The 26,092-nt window shown below is 36.8% G+C and overlaps 1 protein-coding gene across 2 annotated transcripts in view; it reads left to right on the forward strand.

The window, feature by feature from the left end:
• The window catches only part of TRAK2 (trafficking kinesin protein 2), a 67,013-nt gene extending 41,586 nt beyond the window's left edge, over positions 1–25,427 (forward strand). For both annotated transcript variants that reach the window (XM_035007383.1, XM_035007384.1), the window contains 13 exons: positions 805–881; positions 2,365–2,481; positions 3,487–3,696; positions 4,617–4,695; positions 6,603–6,733; positions 7,179–7,253; positions 8,975–9,112; positions 12,055–12,134; positions 12,435–12,638; positions 14,498–14,796; positions 16,123–16,371; positions 18,386–18,491; positions 21,458–25,427. In XM_035007383.1, coding sequence (XP_034863274.1) covers positions 805–881; positions 2,365–2,481; positions 3,487–3,696; positions 4,617–4,695; positions 6,603–6,733; positions 7,179–7,253; positions 8,975–9,112; positions 12,055–12,134; positions 12,435–12,638; positions 14,498–14,796; positions 16,123–16,371; positions 18,386–18,491; positions 21,458–22,136 — 2,444 coding nt within the window. In that variant the 3' untranslated portion in view covers positions 22,137–25,427. The remainder of the gene's footprint in view (positions 1–804; positions 882–2,364; positions 2,482–3,486; positions 3,697–4,616; positions 4,696–6,602; positions 6,734–7,178; positions 7,254–8,974; positions 9,113–12,054; positions 12,135–12,434; positions 12,639–14,497; positions 14,797–16,122; positions 16,372–18,385; positions 18,492–21,457) is intronic.
• Positions 25,428–26,092: the final 665 nt, after the last annotated feature.

Genomic DNA, 26,092 nt, shown 5'->3' on the forward strand with positions numbered 1-26,092 from the left:
ATAAAATTAGTCTCAGTCAAACACAGATCTGTTTCATGTAATGCACTCCAAAGTCAAAAGATCCCTCTTTTAGGATGCATCATTAGCTTAAAAGGGTATTGCTTATTGTGACTGTGGAATCACTGGGGTCATACTTGTCTTTCTCTTTGGAGCTATATTATTCAATGCCCTGACAGTTCCTGAATTTAATGCAGAAATCTTGGACTTAAATTATGCAAATAATAGTGTAATATACAGTTTATCTTATAGCAGAGGCCTAGATATGGTAGAGATTTTCATAGAGTTTTTAATTATGCTTCGTAACAGAGTTACAGAAGGTCCTACAAGTCCTATTTCTTGTTTATTGGTATTAGCTCACATGATAGGTGATCACAGATATTGAAGATAATCACAACAGAATTCTAATTAAATATATTTCCCCTCACTAACTTGCCCCTCAGGAACTTTAATTGAGATTAGGGCATAAAACAATCGGTGATTTAATCCATTCTTCAAGCCCACAGTCTCTAGTGTGAGTGGACTAAAATTCTGATCTTACTGAGGGAGGAGGAGATAGTCAGGAAGTGGCTGCCTTATGATCATTTGATAACTTTCTTAATTCATTGTATGATGTACATTTTGTTTGTAATAATTGGTCCATTTCTCGGGTGTCTAATATATAAACATTTCTTTTCTTCTTTCACATTTATTTTTATTCTCCTGAATGGCATTTCGTAAAAGCCTGAGTTTGTTGTTGTTATCTTTCAACTCTTATGAATATTTAAAACTTTAAATACTATAAACAGTTGTTTTTAACTGTCTTAGTTCTAGGCACAGACAGGGTGGAGCAGATGACCAAAACTTACAATGATATCGACATGGTTACACACCTCCTGGCAGAGGTAAGAATATATCTTTTCTTTCTCCAGGACTAAAACTTGACAGTCATTTAAAATCTATCAAGTTTGCAGATCAAATGAAAAACAGTAATGTCTTTGTTCTGGGTTATTTTGTATAAGGTTGTTATAAGTGGACCGGCATACCAACTGGCATTCCAAAATAGAATGGCTCCTGAAGTTTATTGTTAGGAAGTTGCAGAGGGTTTAATTTTTGTTGTTGTTATAATGGTGCTAGCTTCCCTATCCTAGAAAAGCTATGTTAAAAAAAGGAAAGTGTTGTTTTGTTTTGTTTAATAAATCCTTGCTGTTACCCTGGAGCAGACTTACCCATTCAAGAAGCAGCTCCATTGCAAATCAATACCAGCGGTTTGCAGCATCTTCCTTTCTTTACTTTCGGTTTGGACTATTATTTCAGCTCAGTTTGTCCATGACATTTTTAATATGTGCAGTGTATCTCTTCCAGTTGTCATTCTTAGAGGTGTCTCCTTATACGTCAACTTCAGTTGATGTTATAGAAACTGTCTTTCTCTTTGAAGTACCCTTCTCCCCTCTCCCCACAGCTCCTTAGAATGATGTTGTGTATGCCACTTAGCCTATATTGAAAATGAGGAGAGTGGGCCTTGAAAATTTGGAGATAATTCATCTACCTGTTTTCATATGTAAGGATAGAAGCTTAATTTTATTTACAGTGATTAATATAAGTGGAATCCATGCTTGTATATAAGGCAGCTAGATGTATATTGACAGTTTTCATCCTACAGAATACAATCCTCACCACCACCACATAGGTGGGATTCCTACATGCTTGCTAAGTATCACCATCTACGTAGGAGTAACTCTTGCTTTGCTTGGCTTTTCTATAGGCCTCCCTGCATCATTACCACTGACTTCTTTAGACTCCTTTATGCTTTAGCAGAACCTGTAGCCTCAAAACTTCTAGTCTTCTACCTCCTCTTTTATCTCACATTATCATTTTTGCAGCAATTGACAGTAGGGCTCTTGATTATGCTTTCCTTTAAGCCTCTGGCTCTGAATACATAGATAGAAACTTTGCCTTAATTGGAACTGTTTTCAACACACTTACTGTATCATTACCATGCATAATAGGCAAATGCATGCAACAAATATTTGTTGGGCTTTCACTGTGTGCCAGGCCCTGTCTTCGTTTTTTAAAGACCCTGTTGATTTTTTAATTCCCCCAAATCATAAGTTTAAAGGTTGGGTTGTTTGATTCAATTAATAGGGTGATCAAAAAATCTCACTTGAAAAGAAATACCCCCTTTATAACTATGGTGGCCATCCATTTGACCAACATATATTAAACACCACCGTGTGTCAGGCCCTGTGTTTATTTGTGATATCTGAATATTAAAATGAATCTTGATGCTTTCTAGGACATTGCTTTTGAATTTAGGGAAACTGAAGAATTTCTAAACTACCATTTAATTTTGTTTGTTCTCAAAAGATGTGTTTGGTATTTTAACAGAGAGATCGTGATCTGGAGCTAGCTGCTCGAATTGGACAAGCTCTCTTAAAACGGAACCATGTCTTGTCTGAGCAGAATGAAGCCCTGGAGGAGCAACTGGGACAAGCCTTTGATCAAGTAAGTCTTTGATCAAGTATTTGTAGCATGAAATAATTACTTCTTGGGCAATGAAGAAATTTTTCTGGGTGCCCCTGAAGTGTTAACAATAGGTAGGTAAATAACACCAGCACATGTTGACTTTGTTGGCAGCCATTGAACTAACCAGTAGAGAAATGAAATGTTATTGTACAGAGTGCTCATGGGACTCCACCTTAGTCGGTATAAAAGCCTATGTTCAGGATCTACCAAACATAAGGCACCCTGCTTAGATTCTAACGCTTTTTCTTCATCCCTTTATGTAGACTTTCTGTGTGATCTTATCTTAAATTTATTTTGAAAAAATAACCCTAAATTATAGATACCCAAATGAGGTATCTTTATTCAAAAACCCAAACAGAAGGAAAAGGTAAAGAAATTTATTTCATGCAATAAATATTTTTTTAGTGAGAACTGATTTATTATTAACTTGAATGGTTGCATTTAAAACTTCCTGTAATTTGTTATTATCTGGTTTCATTTATATTTTATAAATACATTATGTTTAATAACATTTGAACCTTTGCGTTGGAAATATTTATTTTCTAAAACCAAAGTTAGGAAGTCATGCAGAGTTATACTTAAAAGCTTAAAAGTATAAGCCTTTATTTAGGATGAGACTTTGAAGGAGGGGTCTATTCTGACACTTTGAAGGTTCTTCAGTTTTGTTTTGTTTTTAAGTGTGAATGTATCATTATCTTATGTTAAATTTTCTTCCTACATTCCTATTATATAGAATATAAGAATTGGCTTTTCACCTAGTACAGAAAAAGCTATATTGGTTGAGTTAACGCTCTAACATTATATCTTAGGAAGTATCTGAAGTTTGTTATTCTCTTCTTAAAACTTTAGTCAGTAAAATCTATCAACTGATTTTATGATTTTATTTTATGGTAAGAAACAATTGCTCCATGAATTAAAAACAGTATTACATGGAAATAATGCAAAAGAAAGACCATCTTATAAATCAAGCCCTTTGATGTGCAGGTTAATCAACTGCAGCATGAGCTGTCCAAGAAAGATGAATTACTTCGAATTGTCTCTATTGCTTCTGAAGAGAGTGAAACTGACTCCAGTTGTTCTACACCTCTCCGGTTCAATGAGTCCTTTAGCTTATCTCAAGGTTTGCTGCAGTTGGACATGCTGCAAGAAAAACTCAAGGAACTGGAAGAGGAGAATATGGCTCTTCGATCCAAGGTACATTCCCACTTTCCCACTAATTCCCACTTTCCTTTACCTTAAAGGTCATAGATTCAGGTCCATGTAGCATTGAGGTAAAATAGGACATAAGTAAGGATTTGCTATTGACATTCCAATTAGGGGGTGACAGCCAAGGCATGTGTATTTGCCTTTCATTGTCACTTAGATCCCATTCATTGACAAGTAGATAATAGCAAGCTGATAGATGAAATAGAGAAAACCACAGCATGGAATATATATCTTAGGGAGTTTACACAAACAACTAAATAATTACAACTGTGATAAGAACTATGTGGGAGAATAACAGGGTTTCCTGAACTTGTATAATGGGGGGTGGGGGGCGGGGGATCAAAGTCCTACTTAAGTAAGTGACATTTTACCTGAGGCTAGGGATTAGCGAGGCAGAAAAGTATGTGGGAGGGGAGGCACCAAGGGGATGAGTAGGCTTGTGCAAAGGCCCAGAGAGGAATGAGGGGGAGATGTTTGTCATATCCTGTCCCATATCTTTATTTTAGATAAAGCTTTTTGGATTTTATTTTTCCTTTTCAACTGGTGAACTTTCACCTTCAAATGAGAATCAAAGGTTTTTTTGTTTGTTTTTTGTTTGTTTGTTTGTTTGTTTTTTAAAGATTTTATTTATTTATTTGAGAGAGAGAGAATGAGAGAGAGCACATGAGAGGGGGGAGGGTCAGAGGGAGAAGCAGACTCCCTGCCGAGCAGGGAGCCCGATGCGGGACTCGATCCCGGGACTCCAGGATCATGACGTGAGCCGAAGGCAGTCGCTTAACCAACTGAGCCACCCAGGCGCCCGAGAATCAAAGGTTTTTTAAGTTAATACTGTAAAGTCATTGGAAGATATTCCAATTCCTAGAAAGAAAAAAAAAATCAGTAAAACTAAACTTTTTTTTTTCTCAAAGGCTTGTCACATAAAGACAGAAACTATTACCTATGAAGAGAAGGAACAACAGCTTGTCAATGACTGTGTTAAAGAACTTCGTATGTATTAACACATTTTATTTTATAGTTCTTGGGCAATTCTTTGGTGGTCTATCACCAACTCAGAAATTAAATCAATGGTTTCAGTAGAGGCATCTCAAGAAACAATTTTATTTATTTATTTTAAAGATTTTATTTATTTATTTGACAGAGAGAGAGACAGCAAGATAGGAAACACAAGCAAGGGGAAGAGGCAGGCAGAGGGAGAAGCAGACTTCCCGCGGAGCAGGAAGCCCAATGTGGGGCTCGATCCGAGGACTCTGGGATCATGACCCGAGCCGAAGGCAGATGCCCAATGACTGAGCCACCCAGGCGCTCCACAAGAAACAATTTTAAGGGTGCCTGAGTGGCTCAGTCATTAAACGTCTGCCTTCGGCTCAGGTCATGATCCCAGAGTTCTGGGATCGAGTCCCGCATCGGGCTCCCCGCTCAGTGGGAAGCCTGCTTCTCCCTCTCCCACTGCCCCTGCTTGTGTTCCTGCTCTTGCTGTCTCTGTCTCTGTCAAATAAATAAATAAAATCTTTAAAAAAAAAAAAAAATTTTAAATAGTTACTGAAAATCTTGGAATATCACATTGAGCCCACAACTCTAGACAAAACATCATATGTACTTTTAATAAATATCTTTATTTCAAATTGCCATCATCATTAAAGAAAGACCTAGACTTCTTTCAGTTATAGCATGTTAGAGTGAAAGGAACTGAAGCTTTCGTTTTGTCAATAAGGAAATAGTCCTGTAGACAATATAGAGAATATGATTTGCCAAAGTTGGAAAACTGATAAGTGGCAGAGCCAGGGCTTAAATAATGGCATAAAACTTTACATTCAATGAGTATTTATTAAGTGCCAACTATGTGTCTATAACAGGACGTATTTTGGTATGATATTGTTAATTAAAAATATTTTTTAAAATAAATCAGCTAGAAAAAGGCTTTACTAGAGAAAGATACCTAATTTCTCTATAAATATATAACCTTTTATGTTGAAAGAGAAGATATGAAACATCATGCCAGTTCATCTGGGCTGTGGGCCTCAGAATGTGATAGCTTAGAATAACAATGTTAAGAGAACCAGAAAGAATGTCAATTGAATCTTCTCCATCAGAACTCCATCATGCACCTCTTATGCCTTAAAAAACGAAAGAGGAAATGACTTGCCCAAGAGCTTAGATCCCAGCCTCCTGCCTCCTTATTGCCATCCTTTGAAATATTATAGACCTTCTGTGAATTTTAAAATAGTTTTATATAACACTGAGAAATAGTTTTGCCACTTGTGTTTGATGTCAGAGTTTTTATATGCAAGATTTCCTTTCTCCGTGGAATTCTAAAGGTTCTATTTTATGTGCATGTAAGAATGCTAGGCTCTAGGGATTGCTTCTGAGGCCTTGCTCAGTTTGCTAGGGATCCTGGAAAGTCTCTCTTGTACAAAAGCATCTCATAGCTTTAACAGATTGTGACTGTTTCATTTGGAAATGTTCCTTTGTTAGATTTGTTAAGTTTAATTTTCGTTGCTTGTGGGAAATTATTGATGTCCCTGAAGAGTTCTCAAAGACATAAATGAAATGATGTCTTGGTACTTGGAAGCATACATAATTCACCTATCTCTTTCCAGCCTTCTTGTCCTTCATAAAGAAAAAGATTGAGGCAAAACTTTTAGCTTGCTTGCCTTTACGAGTCACCTCTTTTCGTTTCATTGCCTCCTATTCAATTCTCAGCATTAGCTTATTTCAGAAGAACTTTTATTTTCTTCTACTCAATTATCTGGGTTTATTTTTTAAATTTATGTTACAAATCTATTTGTGATATAGTCCAGTGCTTGTTACAAAATAGGATTTAGCCCACAGGACATAGTTTGCCAACCCCTACCCTACATTTATATTAATTTTTAAATTTCTCTTTTGTTTCCCAGGTGAAACAAATGCTCAGATGTCCAGAATGACTGAAGAATTATCTGGGAAGAGTGATGAACTGATTCGGTACCAAGAAGAGATCTCCTCTCTCTTGTCTCAAATTGTAGATCTTCAGCACAAAGTTAAAGAAGTAGGTTCATTCATTCATTCAACAGATGTTTGTTAAGCCCTGGCCTAGTACATGCACTCTGCTAGATGCTAGATACATTAAGCAAAGTAAACATGCTCCCTACCCCTTTACAGTGCTTTAGTCTGACGGCTGGTATAGCCCTTCTGTCACGAAATATATGAATAACTTCTTTCAAGTTACTATTTCTGTCTTTCAAGTGGGGTTAGATTTTCCTTAGAAAACTGTGATGTGGATTAGTGACTCATGCTCATTGACCTCTGAACACCTTAATTAAGATTTTGTATTCTGCGCATTTTATTGCTCTTATTTGGCTTTTGAAAGGTTAGCTTTTTATAGGCCTCTGGACCTTACCCCTGAGAGACACTCTTAAGATGTCTTTAAAAAAGGGAGAGTAGCCCATATTTTATATGGGAAGGCTCATTTTTCTCTTTTAATATGTTGTTAGCATGTAATTGAGAAGGAGGAACTGAGACTTCACCTACAAGCTTCCAAAGATGCCCAAAGACAGCTGACAATGGAGGTAATCAAATCTTCCTTTATCTTGTGTAATATGGGGGGGGGAGAATTAATAGTTTCTTTCATTTTCATGACTAAGAATGATTAAAGGTGATTGCCAGATTTTAAATAACAACAAAAGAGTAAGATTAAATTATGAGATCTAAGAAGTAAAGCAATTTAAAGATTCTGTCCCTAAAATTAATAACATGAAAACATCTTTCTTGATTAATAGAGAAAACCTTGTCTTTTGTAAGATTCTTTAGGAATATGTGACCCTTTTACCAGTCTACCTTAACCCAACAGTTTTTAAAATAATTTCTTATAATAAGTGTTTTTGCAGATATGTCAGGAGAAACACCAAAAATCTCTTACTTTTTATCTATAAAAATTCTATGTATTAGATATAATTTAGTGGTCCCCTAGCATACACTAAGAATCACCTGGCAAAATGAGTTATAAATGAAATTCCCAAGCACCATCCCCAAAAGTTTCCGATAGAGTAGTTCTACAGTAAGGGTTTAGAATCTGCATGATCCAGTCCACATACCGCACTTGAAGAAATTTTTGAAGTTAAAATGTACTCTGAAAAGGGTGCCTGGGTGGTTCAGTCGGTTGAGCGTCTGCCTTTGGCTCAGGTCATGATTCCAGGGTCCTGGGATCCAGCCCCACATAAGGCTCCCTGCTCAGCGGGGAGTCTGCTTCTCCCTCTGCCTCTGACCCTCCCCAATGCTTGTGCTCCCTCTCTCTCTCAAATAAATAAATAAAATAAAATCTTTAAAAAAAGAATGTACTCTGAAAATTATATACTCTTTTACCATGCTTGCGTACCTAACTATAAAGAAGATTCTGAAACAAGGGAGGAGAAACTACTTGTTTGGGATGATTGAGGACCCTGGCAACATATATAGTACTTTGTAGACTTGATCTTGTCATTTACAGACTTCAGAGTGACATTTAAAAATATGCACATCTAACATTATGCCAAACCTAACTTGACCCATAGCTATTATTATTCCTCTATAAGTTTTTTGTTAAGATTTTATTTATTTGAGAGAGAGAGGGAGCACGAGCAGGGGGAGGGGCAGGGGGAATGGGAGAAGCAGACTCCCTGCTGAGCAGGGAGCCCAACGTGGGGCTTAATCCCAGGACCCCCAGATCCTGACCTGAGTCAAAAGCAGACGCTTAACTGACTGAGCCACCCAGGTGGCCCCCTCTATAAGTTTATTTTAAGGATATGAAACATTAAATATTGAATTAACAGTTATGGTTATTTCAGCTACATTTCATATTTTTAGGAAATCATGTTTATGATAGCCAAAACATCCCTAATTCTGGTGACTTGAAATATATACACACACACACACATATACTCTCCTTGCTTAGTTTGTTTTAGAGCTTTTCTATTGAAATTATATTCATAAAGTTATCTAGCCCTCTGGATAAAATTAATACTTATCCAGGGCGCCTGGGTGGCTCAGTTGGTTAAGCGACTGCCTTCGGCTCAGGTCATGATCCTGGAGTCCCTGGATCGAGTCCCGCATCGGGCTCCCTGCTCAGCAAGGAGCCTGCTTCTCCCTCTAACCCTACCCCCTCTCATGTACTCTCTCTCTCATTCTCGCTCTCTCAAATAAATAAATAAATCTTTAAAAAAAAAAATTAATACTTAATCCAAATGAGGTTTATTTTCCCCATTGTCATGTTGAGAATGTGATGAAGTACACTAATTATCATCCTTTTTTTCAGCTGCATGAGTTACAAGACAGGAATATGGAATGTCTGGGAATGTTACATGAATCCCAAGAAGAAATAAAGGAACTTCGAAGTAGGTCTGGCCCTGCTGCTCATCTTTACTTCTCACAGTCATATGGAGCTTTTTCTGGGGTGAGTTTTTCCTGGGAAATATATTACTTGTTTAAGAAAACTTGCTTAAGATTAGATTGTTCTGAGAGTGATATGGTTTCTGGTGGTATAAAGTATCTTGAGAAGAGATAATGTGGTTTGTCCTTGTTTCTGGAATTCATATATTGATTTACATATTTACATCTATCTTAATACTCTTATTTATTACAGCCTTTCTTCTAACAGACAACCTTCCAGGTTTATTGTAATATATGAGATGAACCCTAAGGAAATTAGGTTTAGGTCTGTGTACCATAGAGCTACTTAAATTTGTGTCATCCTTACCCTAGGCTACATGCTACTTATTCACATAGGATTTTGAACATCTAAAACTTCGTTTCAACAGATCTTGAGTTTCTTGGTATATTTAATTTCAGTTAGAGTGTAAGTGCCATGAGGGCAGGATTCATGTTTGTTTAATTCATCAATATATAGTATTAAATTAATGAAAACTTGTGAGTTTATGCCAAAATTTGTAATATTGGTTCAAAGAATTATTTTAACAATCTAGTTCATAAATAATTATAAGCAATACTGTGAAGTTTTTTAAAAAACAAACTATAAATTATAATAGATTTTTTTGAAGAATATGGGAGCAGGATTTTTGTTTTTTAACTTTTTATTTTGAAATAATTTTAAACTGAGACTAACATTGCAACAAAAGTACAAAAACTCTCATATATCCTTCATCTAGATTCCTCAGTTTTTAACATTTTACTACATTTGCCGTATCGTTCTCTTATTTTTTTTCTGGACCATTTCACAGTAAGTTTCAGATACACTCGATTAACTGTGTATCTACTAAAAATAAGGACACTCTCCTATGTAACCACACTACAACCATCAAAGTCAGGAAATTGTCATTGATATACAATACTACCATCTCATCCACAGAGCCCATTTAAATTTTGCCAGTGATCTCAACAATGTCCTTTGAAAGATATGTTGTATTTGCTTGTTTCAACTGGAATAGTTCTTCTATCTCTGCTTGCCTTTCATGACCTTTGTAGAGTGTCCTCAGTTTGGGTTTATCTGATATTTCCTCATGATTAAATTCAGGCAATGTATTTTTGGCAGAAACAATGCCATGTTCTTCTTGGTACACTGTAATAGGAGGCTCACATTGTCTATTTATCTCATTACTGATGATGTTAATTAATTTTGACCACTAGGTTAACGTAGTATCTGCCAACTTTTCCCACTCTAAAGTTAATCAGTGCTAATTGATAGTTAATCAAATTAATGTTACAAATTAACTTTACAATGATGAAAATTGGTAGATGCTACCTTAGCCAAGTGGTCAAAGTTACTCTTTGTGGGAAAATACTATACTTTGAGACTATTTAATTACCCTGTTTTTCTCAGCAAATATTTATCCACTAGTTTTAACATGCAGTGATGGTTCATATCTGACTCAGTCATTACTATGATGATTGTCAAATGGTGATTTTCTAATTCCATCATTTTTTTGACATTTATTAATTGACATTCTTTTGTCAGAGCCTTTCTGTGTCATTCATTCGTTCATTCATTCATTCATTCATTTATTGGGTCGGGGAGGCATAGAATCTTAAGCAGACTACACACCCAGCATGGAGCCCAACACAGGGCTCGATCTCACAACCCTGAGATCATGACCTGAGCCGAAATCAAGAGTCAGGTGCTCAACCAACTGAGCCACCAAGGTGCCCCATTTCTGCCTCATTTATTTATTCATTTGTTCATTTAGTTATGTCCGTATGGACTCTTAGACTCCTATTTTAGTGAGTGGATTATAATCTATTATTACTATTTTTTTTTTAATTTTTTTTTTTTTTAAGATTTTTATTTATTTAACAGAGAGAGAGAGAGAGCACAAGTAGGCAGAGCAGCAGACAGAGGGAGAGGGAGAAGCAGGCTCTCCGCCGAGCAGGGAGCCCAATGTGGGGCTCGCTCCCAGGACCCTGAGATCATGACCTGAGCCGAAGGCAGCCGCTTAACCGACTGAGCCACCCAGGCGCCCCTATTATTACTATTTTTGATTATGATACTTAAATTGTTCCAGATATGGCCAGTGGGATCTCCTTAAAACTCATTTTGCCTTTTCCTGTCCCAGTCCTGGAATCAGCCATTTCTCCAGGGAGGTCTGGTTAGTTTTAATGAGGAATGATACTTAGAATTCAAGATCTGAGTCCTGTATATCCATTGCCACTAGAGCATCATTACATCGAGGCCCTCTCAGCAGATAGAGCTAGGAAATATATGTGCGTTCATACATACACCCACTCAAACACATCAATATCTGTGTTTCCATCCATATTTGTGCTCATATATATACATATATATGTATTTATATATGTATATACGTACATGTATTTATGTATGTATGTTCACACCAGTATCTCCAGTTCTAGTCATTGTCAGCTCAGCTTCACTGAGCATGGCAGCCATGCTAGTTGAATCCTCATCTCTGACCAGGGCAAGGGGAAACTTGCTTATTTTTCCTTTAATGATTTTTCTACATTATAAAAGCTATACATGTTTATTATAGAAAAGTTAGAAATTAAACAAAACAAAAAGAAATTGTGAAACACCATCAAATCCTGACCTCCAGAGAATCATTATTGGCATCTTGGTTTATAGCCTTTCAGACCTTTTGTTTTTTGTGTCTCCATATGTAATATTTTCTATTTATCATGTTGGTTTTTTCCACTGTTCTCCTGTAAAAATAAATCATGAAAAAGAAGTTGGTTCTTGTTAAAAGTTATATTTCCAAAATGTCTCTTTTTTCCTTGCGTTTTGGCCTGTGACTATTTTCTTGTGTTTTATTCCAACACCAAAAGTATTGGATTCTGGAGACTCTGTTAATTAATTTAAGGATAATTCATTTCTCCTAACAGGCTTCTTACATAATCATTATAGGAATCTCAAACTCTTTTTCTTAGGAATCTCTGGCAGCTGAGATTGAGGGGACCATGCGTAAAAAGTTGAGTTTGGATGAGGAATCATCTCTCTTTAAGCAAAAGTAAGTACAGATCACATGTGTTATTACCCAAGCATTAGGATGGAATTAAAAGGAAGCCACAGTCCTAAGTGATAGGTATTTTGAGATTCAGTTGCAAATCTGCTTAGTATTCAGTGTTTTTTTCATGGTGCTCACATTTGTAAGAGTACTCTCTTGTTCTGAAGTTTATTTTCTAATAATTTCTCCTAAAGTTTAGAGGCTAGTCAAGGTGGCTTTATTTTTAATGAATTGCATATACATGTCTCTTCTAAAGCACTCCAGTGTAGGCAGTGGCAATAATGAATGCTTCTCTTTTGACAGAGCCCAACAAAAACGGGTATTTGATACTGTTAAAGTTGCCAATGACACGCGGGGCCGCTCCAACCCATTCCCAGCTCTGCTACCCATTCCAGGGTCCAACCGTTCAAGTGTCATCATGACAGCAAAACCTTTTGAGTCTGGTTTACAACAAACAGAGGACAAAACACTCCTGAGTCAGCAGAGCAACTCAGAAGAGGTTTCAGAGTAAGAAACATAGATCATGGCACTGATTCTATAATTTTATGGCATTGACATACCAGATTCACATACCTATATTCCAGCATTGTTCTGTGCTATTCCAAGGAGGTTCTGGAACTGTCAGTTTTCATTCAGTAACAATGCCCTATAGCATTATTTGTAAGACAGATCATTGACTTCATAAAAGTTTTTAGAGTGAGAAGGCTACATTTAATTAAGTATATTCAAAGTGGAACTTGCATTGAACTATAAAATTCTTTACTACTTTCTTCTTTAGTATGGCAAAGTTTGAGTCTAAATCTTCATGTTCTAAGTCAGATTTGTTTGACTCTGTTCAGTCATTGTGCATAGCATTAGATGACACTTTCTTATAACCCATGCTCATAATCTCAACTGTTTTGGTGCCTTTAGGATAAATGATAAGCTTGAATACCTATGGAGGAAAAGTAGCTTGCTCTTAACTTCCTATTTGTTTAAACTTAGATTTTTTTCTAGTTTTCATTAATTCATCTTACTGAATTACATATATATAACTAGAGTTAAATAGAATCCCTGGAAAGTCGGCAGAAGACTTTTGAAAGGTAGATGTTTGGCATCTGAGAGAAATCTTTCCTAATGCAGAAATCTATCCTAGAACATACCAAATACCCAGTAAGCATTAGCTGTTATCAGTAGTAGATGAGGTAGTATTCTTACCATTAGTGAACGCTAATTGTGGACTAGGAGCTTAAGTCTTAGTTAATTAATCCTGTCAACAACAACCCTGTAGGGTAGGTACTATATCTTTTCAATTTATAGTTGAGGGAAGTGAGGCTTAAATCGTTTTGTAACTTGCCCATGGTCACTTCGTAGGAGGGTATTGGTCACATTTCTGTAAACTACAGGTTTGGTCCATGGATGCAATTTGTTTGGTTCAAAAATAAAAATATTTGTGTTGCCAAAAAAAAGGAAGAAACCAAGAAAGAAAAAGATCCATCACCCTGGGTTTTCTTTTGTCTTTCAGTTTGTAGCTACAGTAGCTTTATGTGTCAATACTATGTCATTGTACACAATTAACTTAGGAGAAGATCAACAAACATCTTTGTGAATTCACATCTAGTAGCCAGGAGCAACTACAGCTTGGCTTGCTACTCTTTCTTTTGATATCAATTGTAAGAAACCTCTAATTTCAAAAATACTCAAAACTGAACAAATGTGTTCACAGAACTATGAGGATGTAGTATTTACAAATCTTGGGGTTTTTTTAAATGTTCTACAATATTCAAAGAGGATTCAATGGCCCAAAGCAAATTTTTTCACATTTTAATATTTTTGAAATTATTAATGGCATATCATAGTTTAATGGGTAGCATTTTTTTCTCTCTGAGTAGTGCATAAAATAAAATAATAGCACCTCTTGTAATCAGTGGTATTTAGATTCAATGCAATATGATAAAGTTTAGTTTTCTGGCTACCTAAACTAACTTTATAGATAGTCATATCTGTAGTTTCATAAATTAAGTGACTACACTTATCATGGTGAGCATTGAGTAATATTTACAATTGTCAAATCAGTATATTATATACCTGAAACTAATATAACATTGTATGTTAATTATACTTCAATATAAAAATTAAATGAAATAGAAAAGTTAGTAAACATAAAATAAGTATATTTTTGCTTGTCTGAAGTTGCTTGAAATGATCTGTAAAAAATGATATATTAGTGATTTTGGTTTATTATTATTTCTGTATTCTTAATATCTAAGGAAAAAAACACTATGATTTTAAGATCAGTCTCTTGAACATTCACCATTGTAGAAAAGAGAAGTCTAGATTGTGCTTATCACCTTTACAGATCTAGTCAGTGAGTGATTTTCCCACAGGAACGTTCAGAAGGTGGGTCAACCAGGACCCTCTGGAGATAGTGATTTGGCTACAGCACTGCATCGCCTTAGTCTGCGGCGACAGAACTACTTAAGTGAGAAGCAATTCTTTGCTGAAGAATGGGAGCGGAAGATCCAGGTTCTGGCTGACCAGAAAGAAGGGGTTAGTGGCTGTGGCACCCCCGCGGAGAGCCTTGCCTCTCTCTGCACTGACCAGTCGGAGATCACAGACCTCAGCAGTGCCAGTTGCCTTCGAGGTTTTATGCCTGAAAAGTTACAGATTGTCAAGCCCCTTGAAGGTAATAAATAAGGGCCATTCTTAAGCCACGTTGCTTATTAGCCTTTCCTTTCCTGGAATTGAACTTTGTATTGTAATTATAAGAGGACTATGTGCAGGAGATACCTTTATTACCCCTAAACCACATTTGTGGGACAGTCCATTATGGTACTTACTTTGTGGAAAAAGAATGAAGAGATCTGCTTTCTCCAAGTCATCAGCCATCAGAATTTTTTTCATATAAATGTGAGGGAGGAAGAACATCCTTTCTTGTCCTTAGCTAAGATATACCATTGACAGCAGTTTTTATGGTAAAATAAATGGGATATGATAAATAAATAAAAATAATATAGATGTAATACGTCATCTCTACCTTCCTTTTCAAAAAAGAGTCCTTTACCCAGGAAGTGTCATTTACTTAGAGATATGTGTGTCTGGGTTGGTGGTTTTTGTTTTTGGTTTTTTTTCCTGTTTTGATAATTTCCTTTCAGTTTCTGTTCCCTCTGAGGATAGAACTTGAATTCAAAATAAATTTGTTTTAGGGAATATTGATTACCTTCAAATGATTCTATTATTATCATAAAGGAATCTGCATTAGACAAAATTTTGAGTAGGTCATCTATAAGGACCCTTCAAACTCAGGGATGCTATAAGTTAGTTTCATTCATTAATGATCAGTGCAGTTATTTGTCAGAGTTGCCCACTCTAGGGTGAAATGTCTATAGTGACATAATTAGACATTGCAGGAGCAGGCGCTTGGATGGTCATTCACCAGGGTTCTTAGGCCGGAACCACGGGGATATATCCTCCTTTTAGCATCTCCTTCACTTTTGTACTCTCCCTGGAGAGCCTGGGGAATGGAGAGTCATGAGCAGGGTGGGGAAGAACACAAAAAAACAAAACAAAACACTGAAATTCAGGTGTCTTTCAATCTAGAAGCCTGGCTTTTCACTTCGAAGTTCGTAAGTAAGGAAGTTTTGATTTTTGTCACCTGGGGAAATACAGCCCCACCTCCACGGTGCATGTCTTCCTTCTCCTCACTGCCTCAGCATCCTAGTTCCCACTAAGGGTGTTGTCTTGGCTTTTTCACTGCTGTTTTAAATGTCTTTTTAAACTTTACTTTGAAACAGAAAGATTATTGCTCATACCTTTAGCATCTTGTCAGTCTTCCAGAGAACTTTATATAAATTTTACCAAAATATTAAGACTAAATAAGTAGTTTTATTATTATCCTTACTTTTTTACACATATAATTTTAGCCTCTGTTTCAAGATTGAATATTTGTGGGAAATTTAAAACGTGCCTTATGGGGTTTTGTTTTGTTCTGTTTTTGGTCTTTCACATTCAGGATCACAAACTTTGCACCACTGGCAGCAGCTTGCTCAACCAAATTTAGGAACCATTCTTGACCCACGACCAGGTGTCATCACTAAAGGCTTTACCCAGTTGCCCAATGATGCCATCTATCACCTCTCAGATTTGGAAGAGGATGAAGAGGAAGGTATCACTTTTCAAGTGGAACAGAAACCTTCAGTATCCAAGCCAGTAACAGGAATCTTCCTTCCAGCCATTACTTCAGCTAGTGGTCCAGTTACAGGTAAGCACAGTGCTTGGTGGGGTGTGGTCCAGTAATTCTGCATTCTGACTTACAGGATGGCCACTTGACCACCTCCACTTAAATCTAACTCGAATGCACTCAGTCTTGAAGAAAAGAAAGATCTATAATGACAGTGGCTTTTCTCATTCTTCCCACCTCTTAGCCAGCCTGTGTAAGAGAAAGATCAATTCAGTCAGTGGTTCATAAGCCTTTTGGGCTCAGGATTTCTTTATACCCTTAAAAATCATTGAGAATTCCAGACAGCTTGTCTTTGTGGGTTGTATCTATTGATATTTACCATATTAGAAATCAAAACTGAGAAATAATCAAAATATTTATTAACTCATTTAAAAATAATAATTACATGTTAACACAAATAATATGTTTTATGAAAAATAGCTATTTTCTTTAAGTAGTGAGAAGAATAGTTTTGTTTTACAATTTTACAAGTCTCTAATTTATGGCTTAAAAGAAGATGGCTGGATTTTCATACAGCTTCTACATTCGGTCTGTTATAGTATGTTGCTTTGTTTAAAGAGTATGAAGAAAATGCAGGCGTACACAGAGGTATAGTTGTAAAAGGAGAGAGTATTTTAATAGCCTCTTCAGGTATTTGTGGATAATTCTTTGATATTACACCAAAACTTGGTGAGTGGTAGTTTCTTTAAGCTTTATAAAAGCAATATGGAATCCAAAAACCTATCAGTGAACTTTTCATACTTAGTTACAAAATCTGTTGATCTTTCCTACACTTTGAATGCATCTTTTACCCATCATGCACTGGTCATTTGGAAAATATTGGTTCACTGAGTTATGCAGATCTTCCAAATGTTAACATATTTCATTATATAATATATTAAAATTACATTAATATCACCATGTATCTCATCAGATAAATCTTTTTAGTATTAGGAAGCTTTAAAGCTCGCAAAGGTGGATATGAGTTCTCCAAAACTCTCATTTTCACTTGAAGGTAAAATTTTGTCACTGACAGCAATCCTGTAAGCTGTTTTTGTTGAAGAAATAGGCTCACTACCTTCATTTCCAAGAAAATTTCTGCCAGATAGCCAAGTCTGAATAAATGAAGTTAGTTGTTCTTTCAAGTAAAAAATGGTTTTCCTTGAAAAAATTTCAACTCAACTGCCCATATGCTTTTCCTTTAGATAACCATTGTATCTTGGTATGCAGCGGAGTGCTTAGTGCCCACTTCCCACTTAGTCACACAGAATATTAAGGTAGTCACACATTATAATATTAAGCTGCTGCCAGTGGTGCAAAGTTTGTGATCCTGAATGTGAAAGACCAAAAACAAAACAAAACAAAACCCCATAAGGCACGTTTTAAATTTCCCACAAATATTCAATCTTGAAACAGGCTAAAATTAACAAGACTGTCCTCACTTGTTTTTTTGTGGGGTTTTTTTTGTGGTCAGGAATCTGGCTTTTTTTTTTACTATTGCCGGTGGGCAGCAGTGAAGAATATTAGCATAGCTTGTATAGCTGGGTGCCGTTGCCTTGATTTGTGCTAAGGAGTCAGCAGTTTTGCTCAGCATTGCTTTTGCTCCGATAGTGCAAACGCCAACCCAGTCAGAAAGGCAAATAACATCTTAGCATTGCTATGAATGTAGTTTTGACCTGTGACCTGTGGATTCCCACAAGGTCTGCAAACCACACTTTGAGAACTGTTGAAGTAGATAGTTTGGCTAGAAAGACTGAATGACTAGATCTTGTTGGGGGCAGGCCAGGGGGGAGGGGAGATTTTCAGAATATGTTTTTCTCTTATTTCTAACCTATTTTTAATCCTTTTGGATTACAGTTTTAAAGTATTGAAGGATTCAGCTATATACCAGCCAGTTCATACTAACACAATATTTATGTATATTTCATTTCCAAATTTGGTGATTTTTGTACAAAAGGCCCTTTACTAATGCTTAATTAATAAATAGTGATGAATGTTTTGCATTATTAACCTAATCTTTCAATTTTGTTTGATTCCATTAAAATCTCTACTTCAGTTGCAACCTCAAACCCAGGCAAGTGTCTGTCATGCACAAACTCGACATTCACCTTCACCACCTGTAGGATATTGCATCCTTCTGATATCACTCAGGTTACCCCCAGGTAAGGGGTCTGGGCAATGTGAGGCCTAAAACTTATTTCCTTAACTATGTTTTCATGAATTTATTTTTAAAATTACTTTCATTTTAACTCCCAGAATTTTAATTAATGTTCTGTGATCATTTGTCTTTAGGATATTTTCACATTGTATCTTCTCCTTTGATCATTATAACTCTTTGAAGTTGGCAGGGCAAGTGAGTATGTATTGTGTAAGTGAAAAACTGAGGCATAGACAGTTTAGGTAACTGGTCCAAAGGCAGAGAGGTAGCAAATGACCCAGCTGCAACTATACCCAGAGTAAGCTAACTGCAAGATTTGAGGGATCAGTCCTCAATACAAGACTGTCCTCACTTGTTTTTTTGTGGTTTTTTTTTTAAGATTTTATTTATTTATTTGTCAGAGAGAAAGAGAGAATGCACAGGCAGGGGGAGCAGCAGGCTCCCCGCTGAGCAAGGAGCCCAATGCGGGGCTCGATCCCAGGACCCTGAGATCATGACCAGAGCCAAAAGCAGGTGCTTAACCAGCAGAACCACCCAGGTGTCCCACTTGCAAGTTCTGCAAGTTCAGGATGTTCCCAAAACCACTCTCTGGTGTGATAATTTGCTAGAAAGATTCACAGAACTCACTGAAAGCCATTAGGCTCATGGTTGCTGTTTATTACAGGGAATGGATACAGGTTAAAATTAGTCAAAGAAAGAAACATAGGTCAAAGTCTGGGAGAGTTCCATGTGAAAAGTTTTCCTTGTCCTTAGGATTCATTGCTTTCCTAACATCAATGTGTGACAGTACATGCAGAGTGTTACCAACTAGGAAAGCTCATGCAAGCCTCAGTATCCAGATTTTTTATTGAGGTTTCAGTGCATAGTCATGATTAATTGATTGATCGATTGCCCACATAGTTGAGCTCACCTCCAGGTCCACTGACCTAAAGCCCCCACCCTAAATCACATGGTTGTTCTCTCTGGCATGGCTAACTCCCACCCTAAAACTATTGGGTGTGGCCAGCTCACCCCATGATCTAGTATGGCCAGCCTTCATCCCAAACAAAGACACATGTATCAGACACGGCATAGATTACCTCCCAGAAGCTGAGGGCAAAGGCCAGAACCCTCTGGGCAAAGCCAAATTATTTACTATACAGGCTACAACATGCATATTCTAACACCTAGTTGAGGGATCTTATTAAGCCATATTGCTGCTATTTCTGTCCTACCGATTCCCAAAAGAATCTAAGGTGGTTTTCAAAGGTACGTACAACATTGCGATAATGTTAACTAGGAGTAGTGAAGAAAAATGAAGCGTAGAGGAAGGAAGAGTAAGGATATAAAATGGATAGAAGAATAAAACTAGTATACAAATTATAACATAAAGTCTTATATACTTGCTACTGTGAACCATGTATTTGAGTCTTAACTTTCTAGCTGCCAGTGTGGAAGGAAATAAGATTATGATTCACAACGTATGTGTAAGAGCAAATCATTTATTTAGGGAAGCATTGGGTTTCACCCAATAAAGATCTTAGTAAAGTCTGTAATGAACAGGCATAGCTGCAATTTTTCCACATTGTTCTTATGTCAACAAGACAATAAGTTTTATAAAATTGGTCCTTGAGAGGACTCTCAATACAAGTTGATACCATATGAAGTATACAGTTTGGGAAAGGACAGTCAGTTCTACAGTAAAGTAGGAACAGGGAGGTGGGAAACTGGGAGTATAGTCTATAGACTACATCAAATTAGAGGTTCTTAGTTGGATTTGTTTAACCACAGAGTCAAACTTGTTTGTTTTTTTCATACCAGTTGGTGCTTTAGAAAGTTTATTTATTATTGAATTATTAGTTCTAATAATAACTTTGTTCATAATCATTAAAAATTTTGTTATCTTGATATACTGAGTATTTTGTGTTAAAGTGAAAGTTTATCTATTAAATACTGGTAACATTTGCTCAAGGGAGGGAAATTGGCTAAGGATATCCCTTCTCTGCTCTATCACCATTTCCCTAAGTACATGATTTCTTAGCGTTTTTTTGTTTGTTTGTTTGTTTCTAACAAAACATAGAATAATAGTTGTCAAAGCTTTTAATTATTTTTTTTTAAAGATTTTATTTATTTGACATAGAGAGACAGCGAGAGAGGGAACATAAGTAGGGAGAGTGGGAGAGGAAGAAGCAGGCTTTCCGCTGAGCAGGGAACCCGATGCGGGGCTCGATCCCAGGACCCTGAGATCATGACCTGAGCTGAAGGCAGACGCTTAACAACTGAGCCACTTAGGCGCCCCTTTTAATTATTTTTATCTTCCCAGAAACACATGTTTGAAGTCAAGGTTAAGAAAAATTTGTTTCATGGGTATCCTTATACTACTATTGTTTGGAATTAACATTTTTGAAAATAGAAATTTTAACAATTTCAACTTTTATGAGTTTTTAGTAATATAAAATTGAAAGATTAAAAAGAAAACAATTTCTCCTTAGAAGAACATCTTAGGTTTAATATAAAAGATTGTATGGTCTAAAAAAGTTGGAGAATTATTTACTCATGGATTATTGTTTCTGGTGTATTTCACTTTATGGAATGAATATATAAAAATAAAAATTTCTGGTTACTTTCTGTAATATTTTATTTTCTTTGATTTCTGTCATAAAACTTATTCATATTCCCAAAGACACATATTTTGAGTTATAATTTAAGAATAAAATTATCTGAGAGTAAACTTTCTCATATCCTTTGAGAAGAAGTATGTTTCAATGAGTTAGTGACTTAGTTATAAATTACAAATAATTAACCAGTCACTGAAGTAACATCAAAATTCTTATTGCTCAAATCTTTCCAAAGAGTACAGTTACTGATGTATAGCCAGTTGTTCTATATTTACTACGGATAACTAATGTAAATGCTGACTTGGAAATTACTTTTTATTTTTAAACACTCTCTCCTGCTCTTTCTTTCTTTCTTTTTTTTTTCCCCCCAAAGCTCTGGGTTCCCTTCGTTATCCTGTGGAAGTAGTGGTAACAGTTCATCAAACACAGCGGTGAATTCTCCTGCTATGTCCTATAGACTCAGCATTGGCGAATCTGTTACCAACCGACGAGATTCCACTATAACCTTCAGTAGCACCATGAGCTTGGCCAAACTTCTGCAAGAGCGGGGCATTTCTGCTAAAGTGTATCACAGCCCAGTTTCAGAGAGCCCCCTCCTCCAGCCTATCCCTAAAGCCCTGGCTATTCCTTCTACACCACCAAATTCACCATCTCACTCACCTTGCCCTTCTCCTTTGCCCTTTGAGCCTCGAGTTCATCTCTCCGAAAATTTTTTGGCCTCCCGACCAGCTGAAACATTCCTCCAGGAGATGTATGGTTTGAGACCTACCCGGAACCCTCCTGATGTTGGCCAGTTGAAGATGAACTTAGTGGACAGGCTGAAGAGACTGGGGATAGCCAGAGTGATCAAGACCCCTGATGCACAGGAAAATGGAAGAAGCCAAGAGGCAGAAATTGGTCTTCAAAGACCAGACTCTGCTGTTTATTTAAATTCAGGTAGCAATTTATTGAGTGGATTGAGGAGGAATCAGAGTCTTCCAGTCATGATGGGTAGCTTGGGCACCCCAGTTTGCACAACTTCACCGAAAATGGATATCCTGAAGGAAGACTGAAGTTCAGCAGTTAACTGACCTCTTAAACAAATTAGCACATGAAGGATAGATTTGCACTGATACATGTAGTCTGGTCTGACTGAGAGACAAGGAATGTTGCAGATGGGTTGTGAATGTGGAAAGGGGAAAATGGAACAATGGAAACAGAATTGGGACGAGGCCCTAATGAATGAGGTCTAATAAATTGAAAGTATAAATGAATGGGTCATGAGTGTTTGGAGCAGAAAAGGAAGAAAAGTTTAATATACTTCAGTTGGATGTTCCTATCTTGAGAATAAAAAGTGACTGGACAATAAATTCAGTAATATCAAAATAGACCAGTTATACTGAACTTGCTAGCACATTTACTTCTAGTAAGCAAAAGCAGCAAGAACCCAGCTTAGGAGATGGGAAGAGAAAGGGAGCAGCTTTGATCATTGCCTATGAAAAGCTGAACTGCAGGGTTGCCGGGCTAAGCCCCATCTGTTACTGAGGCTTTTATGTTTTACCCTGTTTCGGTCCGCTTAAATTACATATCCATCCAGTGGTATGTACACAGCAATAGCAAGCAAGGAATTTTATCTTTTTCATAAAATCAGAGTAGTGGAAACTCCCTTTTGCTTTCTGTTTTCAAGCCGTTGAGCCACTGGGAGCCCAAACACCACCCACATTCCTTTTGTATTTGTGATTAATAAAAGTTCATTTTTAAATTTGTATCTTTATACAATACCTCCAAAAAACCAATATGAATTGGGGGGTAGGAAGGATTTACTTAAGAAGGAAAATATGGGTAAGTTGGAACCAAGGAAACTTGTTTTCAGAATATTTCCTTTAGATAAGGACAGTGGCCAAGGCATGTGAACACAATTACATGTCTTTCAAATTTCCTTGGAGGCTGGAAGGGGTTAAACCAGAAGTGCAATCAATAGGAATTAGGGAATGTTATGTATTTATGTCTGTATGTTTTTTGTAAGGAAAGTTACTTGCAACTAAACTTTTTCCAAAGTGCTATGCATATTTTTCAGTGAAGAGGAGATGTATTTGCACAAAAGTTCTCAGGCATATTAAATTATTATAAGCTAAAGTAAAACCCAGGTACTTGCTTTGAGATTGTGGTTTTTTTAAATGTAAAATTAAAACACATCTGTCTTTTTCTTGATATCTGTAGAATTCGAGAATGAACATTTTTAATGGGAAAGTCAAAGCTTTTGCTTTTTTTCCTGGGATTCCTTTTTTTTTTTTTTTTTTCTTTACAAATTCTGTGAAATGGCAAAGTTTACTCATGGATTAGGTTTCAGCATTCAGCAGTGTGACGCAAGGCTGTGAATTGGGAAGAAACAGATCTGTTTCTCTGAGTGTTGCTGATCAAGGTCTGTTCATCAGATGACATGGCTTTCTCTACACAGTACAGTTCAGAAAAAAATACCATTATATGAAAGGCATGATGGAGAAGAAATGAGGGAGGGGGCTAATTATTTTGTTTTTGAAAATGGAAGGCATATTGATTGATCTTTTTGGAGCTTAATTTGCAAATGTTTTGCTCATTTCTTCTGACTTAACTGAAAGGCAGTTTTCTGAAGAATTCTTGATGAGAGTTTTGCTCCTTTGGTTCCCATTGATGCACCTATTCTCATGCCTGAAGAGGGTCCTTCCTTTCCCCTCTTGAGGTGCCTCTCCTACCTGAAGAAGCTATGTGCTCAAAAGGGTAGAAGAACCAACCTGCATGCAGTAGTAAGAATGTGTGAGTTTACCATGCTTTTTAGAAGCTTAATAAAACTTTTCTAAATTTCTTAAAAACAAAAAGTGAAAGTGTCCTCTCCCCTTCTGTCAGTCATGCTGAGGTCATAACATGTTCAGAAAGGATTCCAGCGGGTCCATAAGTGAATGTAAGTGTCCCTGAATGTGGTAGGCACTAACCAGAAGAATTCCTTGTTTAAAGATGTTTAAATTTCCGGAATATTCCAATTCGCTTTTTTAAAAAAATAGTATTTGAGTTTCTACTTCCTAAAGTGACTCTGGGGTGCTTATTTTAGCCAATTCTTAAAGCTTTTTATTTATTCTCTAAGAAAGTAGTTTTCCTGTTGCCAGTGTCCAAGAAACATCAGGAAGTAGGAAAATGTAGGGCCAGAGAGTAGTACAAAGTGTTAAATTATCAGATTTGTGTATCTTATATAAATAGCTGTAAAACTAAGCTAGATTTTGGAGTATTCTGTATAATTAGCATACTTTTTTTTATAACTGATGCTAAAATGATCATTCTGGAGGCAGGGTGAGGGCATGCATATTCACAGCCAAATAAACACATCTAATTAAAAGAGACCCAAACTTAAGTTTTTGAAAATTGGACTGATGTTACTGTTCTGCCGGAAACATGATGATTGTATATTGGCACATGCTTGTCTCTAGAAATGAATCTGTTTGAAATTGGGGTTTGCTGTTTTTAAGATTCCACCTAAAATCATTTTTGGTACAGCCTGAGAATCTCTATTATAACAAAGCTGTGCAAAGTATAGTAAGAAGACCTGGAGCCTTGTAGGAAGTTTCTCTTTAGCGTATCTGTTATACTTTAGTCCTGTCACATTTTAGTTTTTCAGTATCAACTGTGTATGTACTTTTATGCCACTATAGGAAACTCTAATCTTTTTTTTCTCCTTCAGGAAGGTTCTCAGTGATTATACCTCAGGTATTTCTGAGTATCCTACTATCTATAGGAGGGATACCTTTGTGAGCTCAGAATGAAAAGTTTTCCTGAATTATGATGATCCCAAATCTTATGTAAATAGCCTTAGGCTTGGGTCTTAGGGAGAACTTAATGACCATCGTTAGAGTAGTTTTTTTAAAGATTTTATACTTTATGTCCTTGACTTGACATGAATGAACAGACTTTGGCAAAGGGAGGAAATAAAGAGACAGCTCATGACTAGAGCTTATTCTCTAGAAAAGGTGTATTTTATACAGTATTCAAAGTCTGTTCTTTTGTTCTGACCATTCTAGTACATAATTAGTACTTGTTGGTTACTCACATTGACTTTAGACATCTGGAACGAGAGCTCTCAAGTGTTTAATGGTCCACTCGTTTGATGTCAGATGCCCACAGGCCTGTACTCCAAGTGTAACACCGCAGTGTCTACACCCGGGTGGCTGCATTGCAGAGCACAGCTGCCGAGGGGTGGTGGTTCAGTGCCCTCTGGGGCCACCAGGGAAATACTGTTGTTGGATATCTAGGGCTTGACTTTGTCAAACAGCTCTTTGTGCACCTACCTTTGCTTTGTCAAATGTAAATCAGTTAATAAACATGAGTATCTTCTTAAATTTTTATTTGTCTTTCTGTGTTTTTGTCCCACTTCTTCTCACAGATTATCCTGCATTGAGTCTTTCCTTTCCATTATGTTGGTTTTGGTAGAGAAAACAACCTCTCTTTGCCAAACGAATACAAAACAAACCAACAGTAGTCATAAGTATTAAACAGATCTTACTGTATTTTCTGAGATATATTTTTCAAAACAGAGGGGATGGAGTGTCTATATTGCCATATTGTTTCCTTAGCAAAATAACACCCGCAAAAAGTCATTGCAGATCTTTAATTTGGGAAGACTGAGAAAATGTGAAGCAATTTTTTTCCTAAACTCCACAATTTACTGTTGATGCTCTTAGCTATTTAGAAACTGTTTTCGGCAGACAGTCTCCCCTTTGGTGTCCTGCCTGCTACTCCCTTGTGGTGTAGTCAATAAACTTCTATCTCTTTTGTTCTGCCTTGGGTGAATTCTTTTACCACCCACACCGCTGGCCCCTACCCAACTGGAGCACCCCATACTTGGTGTCCCGTATGGGGAACTCTGCTGGCCTGGGACTCTTCCCAGATTCTCCAGGAATTTCTTGGAACTTTCCCTCAGTGGACCTACTCTAGTAGTCCTTGGGAAACTGAGGATCCAAAGCCCCAGGGGGAACCCACCAGACCGCCCTTGCCCGAAAGGGTG

The sequence above is a fragment of the Mirounga leonina genome, unplaced genomic scaffold (genome assembly GCF_011800145.1).
Source record: "Mirounga leonina isolate KUSES-001 unplaced genomic scaffold, KU_Mleo_1.0 Mir_151, whole genome shotgun sequence".
NCBI lineage: Eukaryota > Metazoa > Chordata > Mammalia > Carnivora > Phocidae > Mirounga > Mirounga leonina.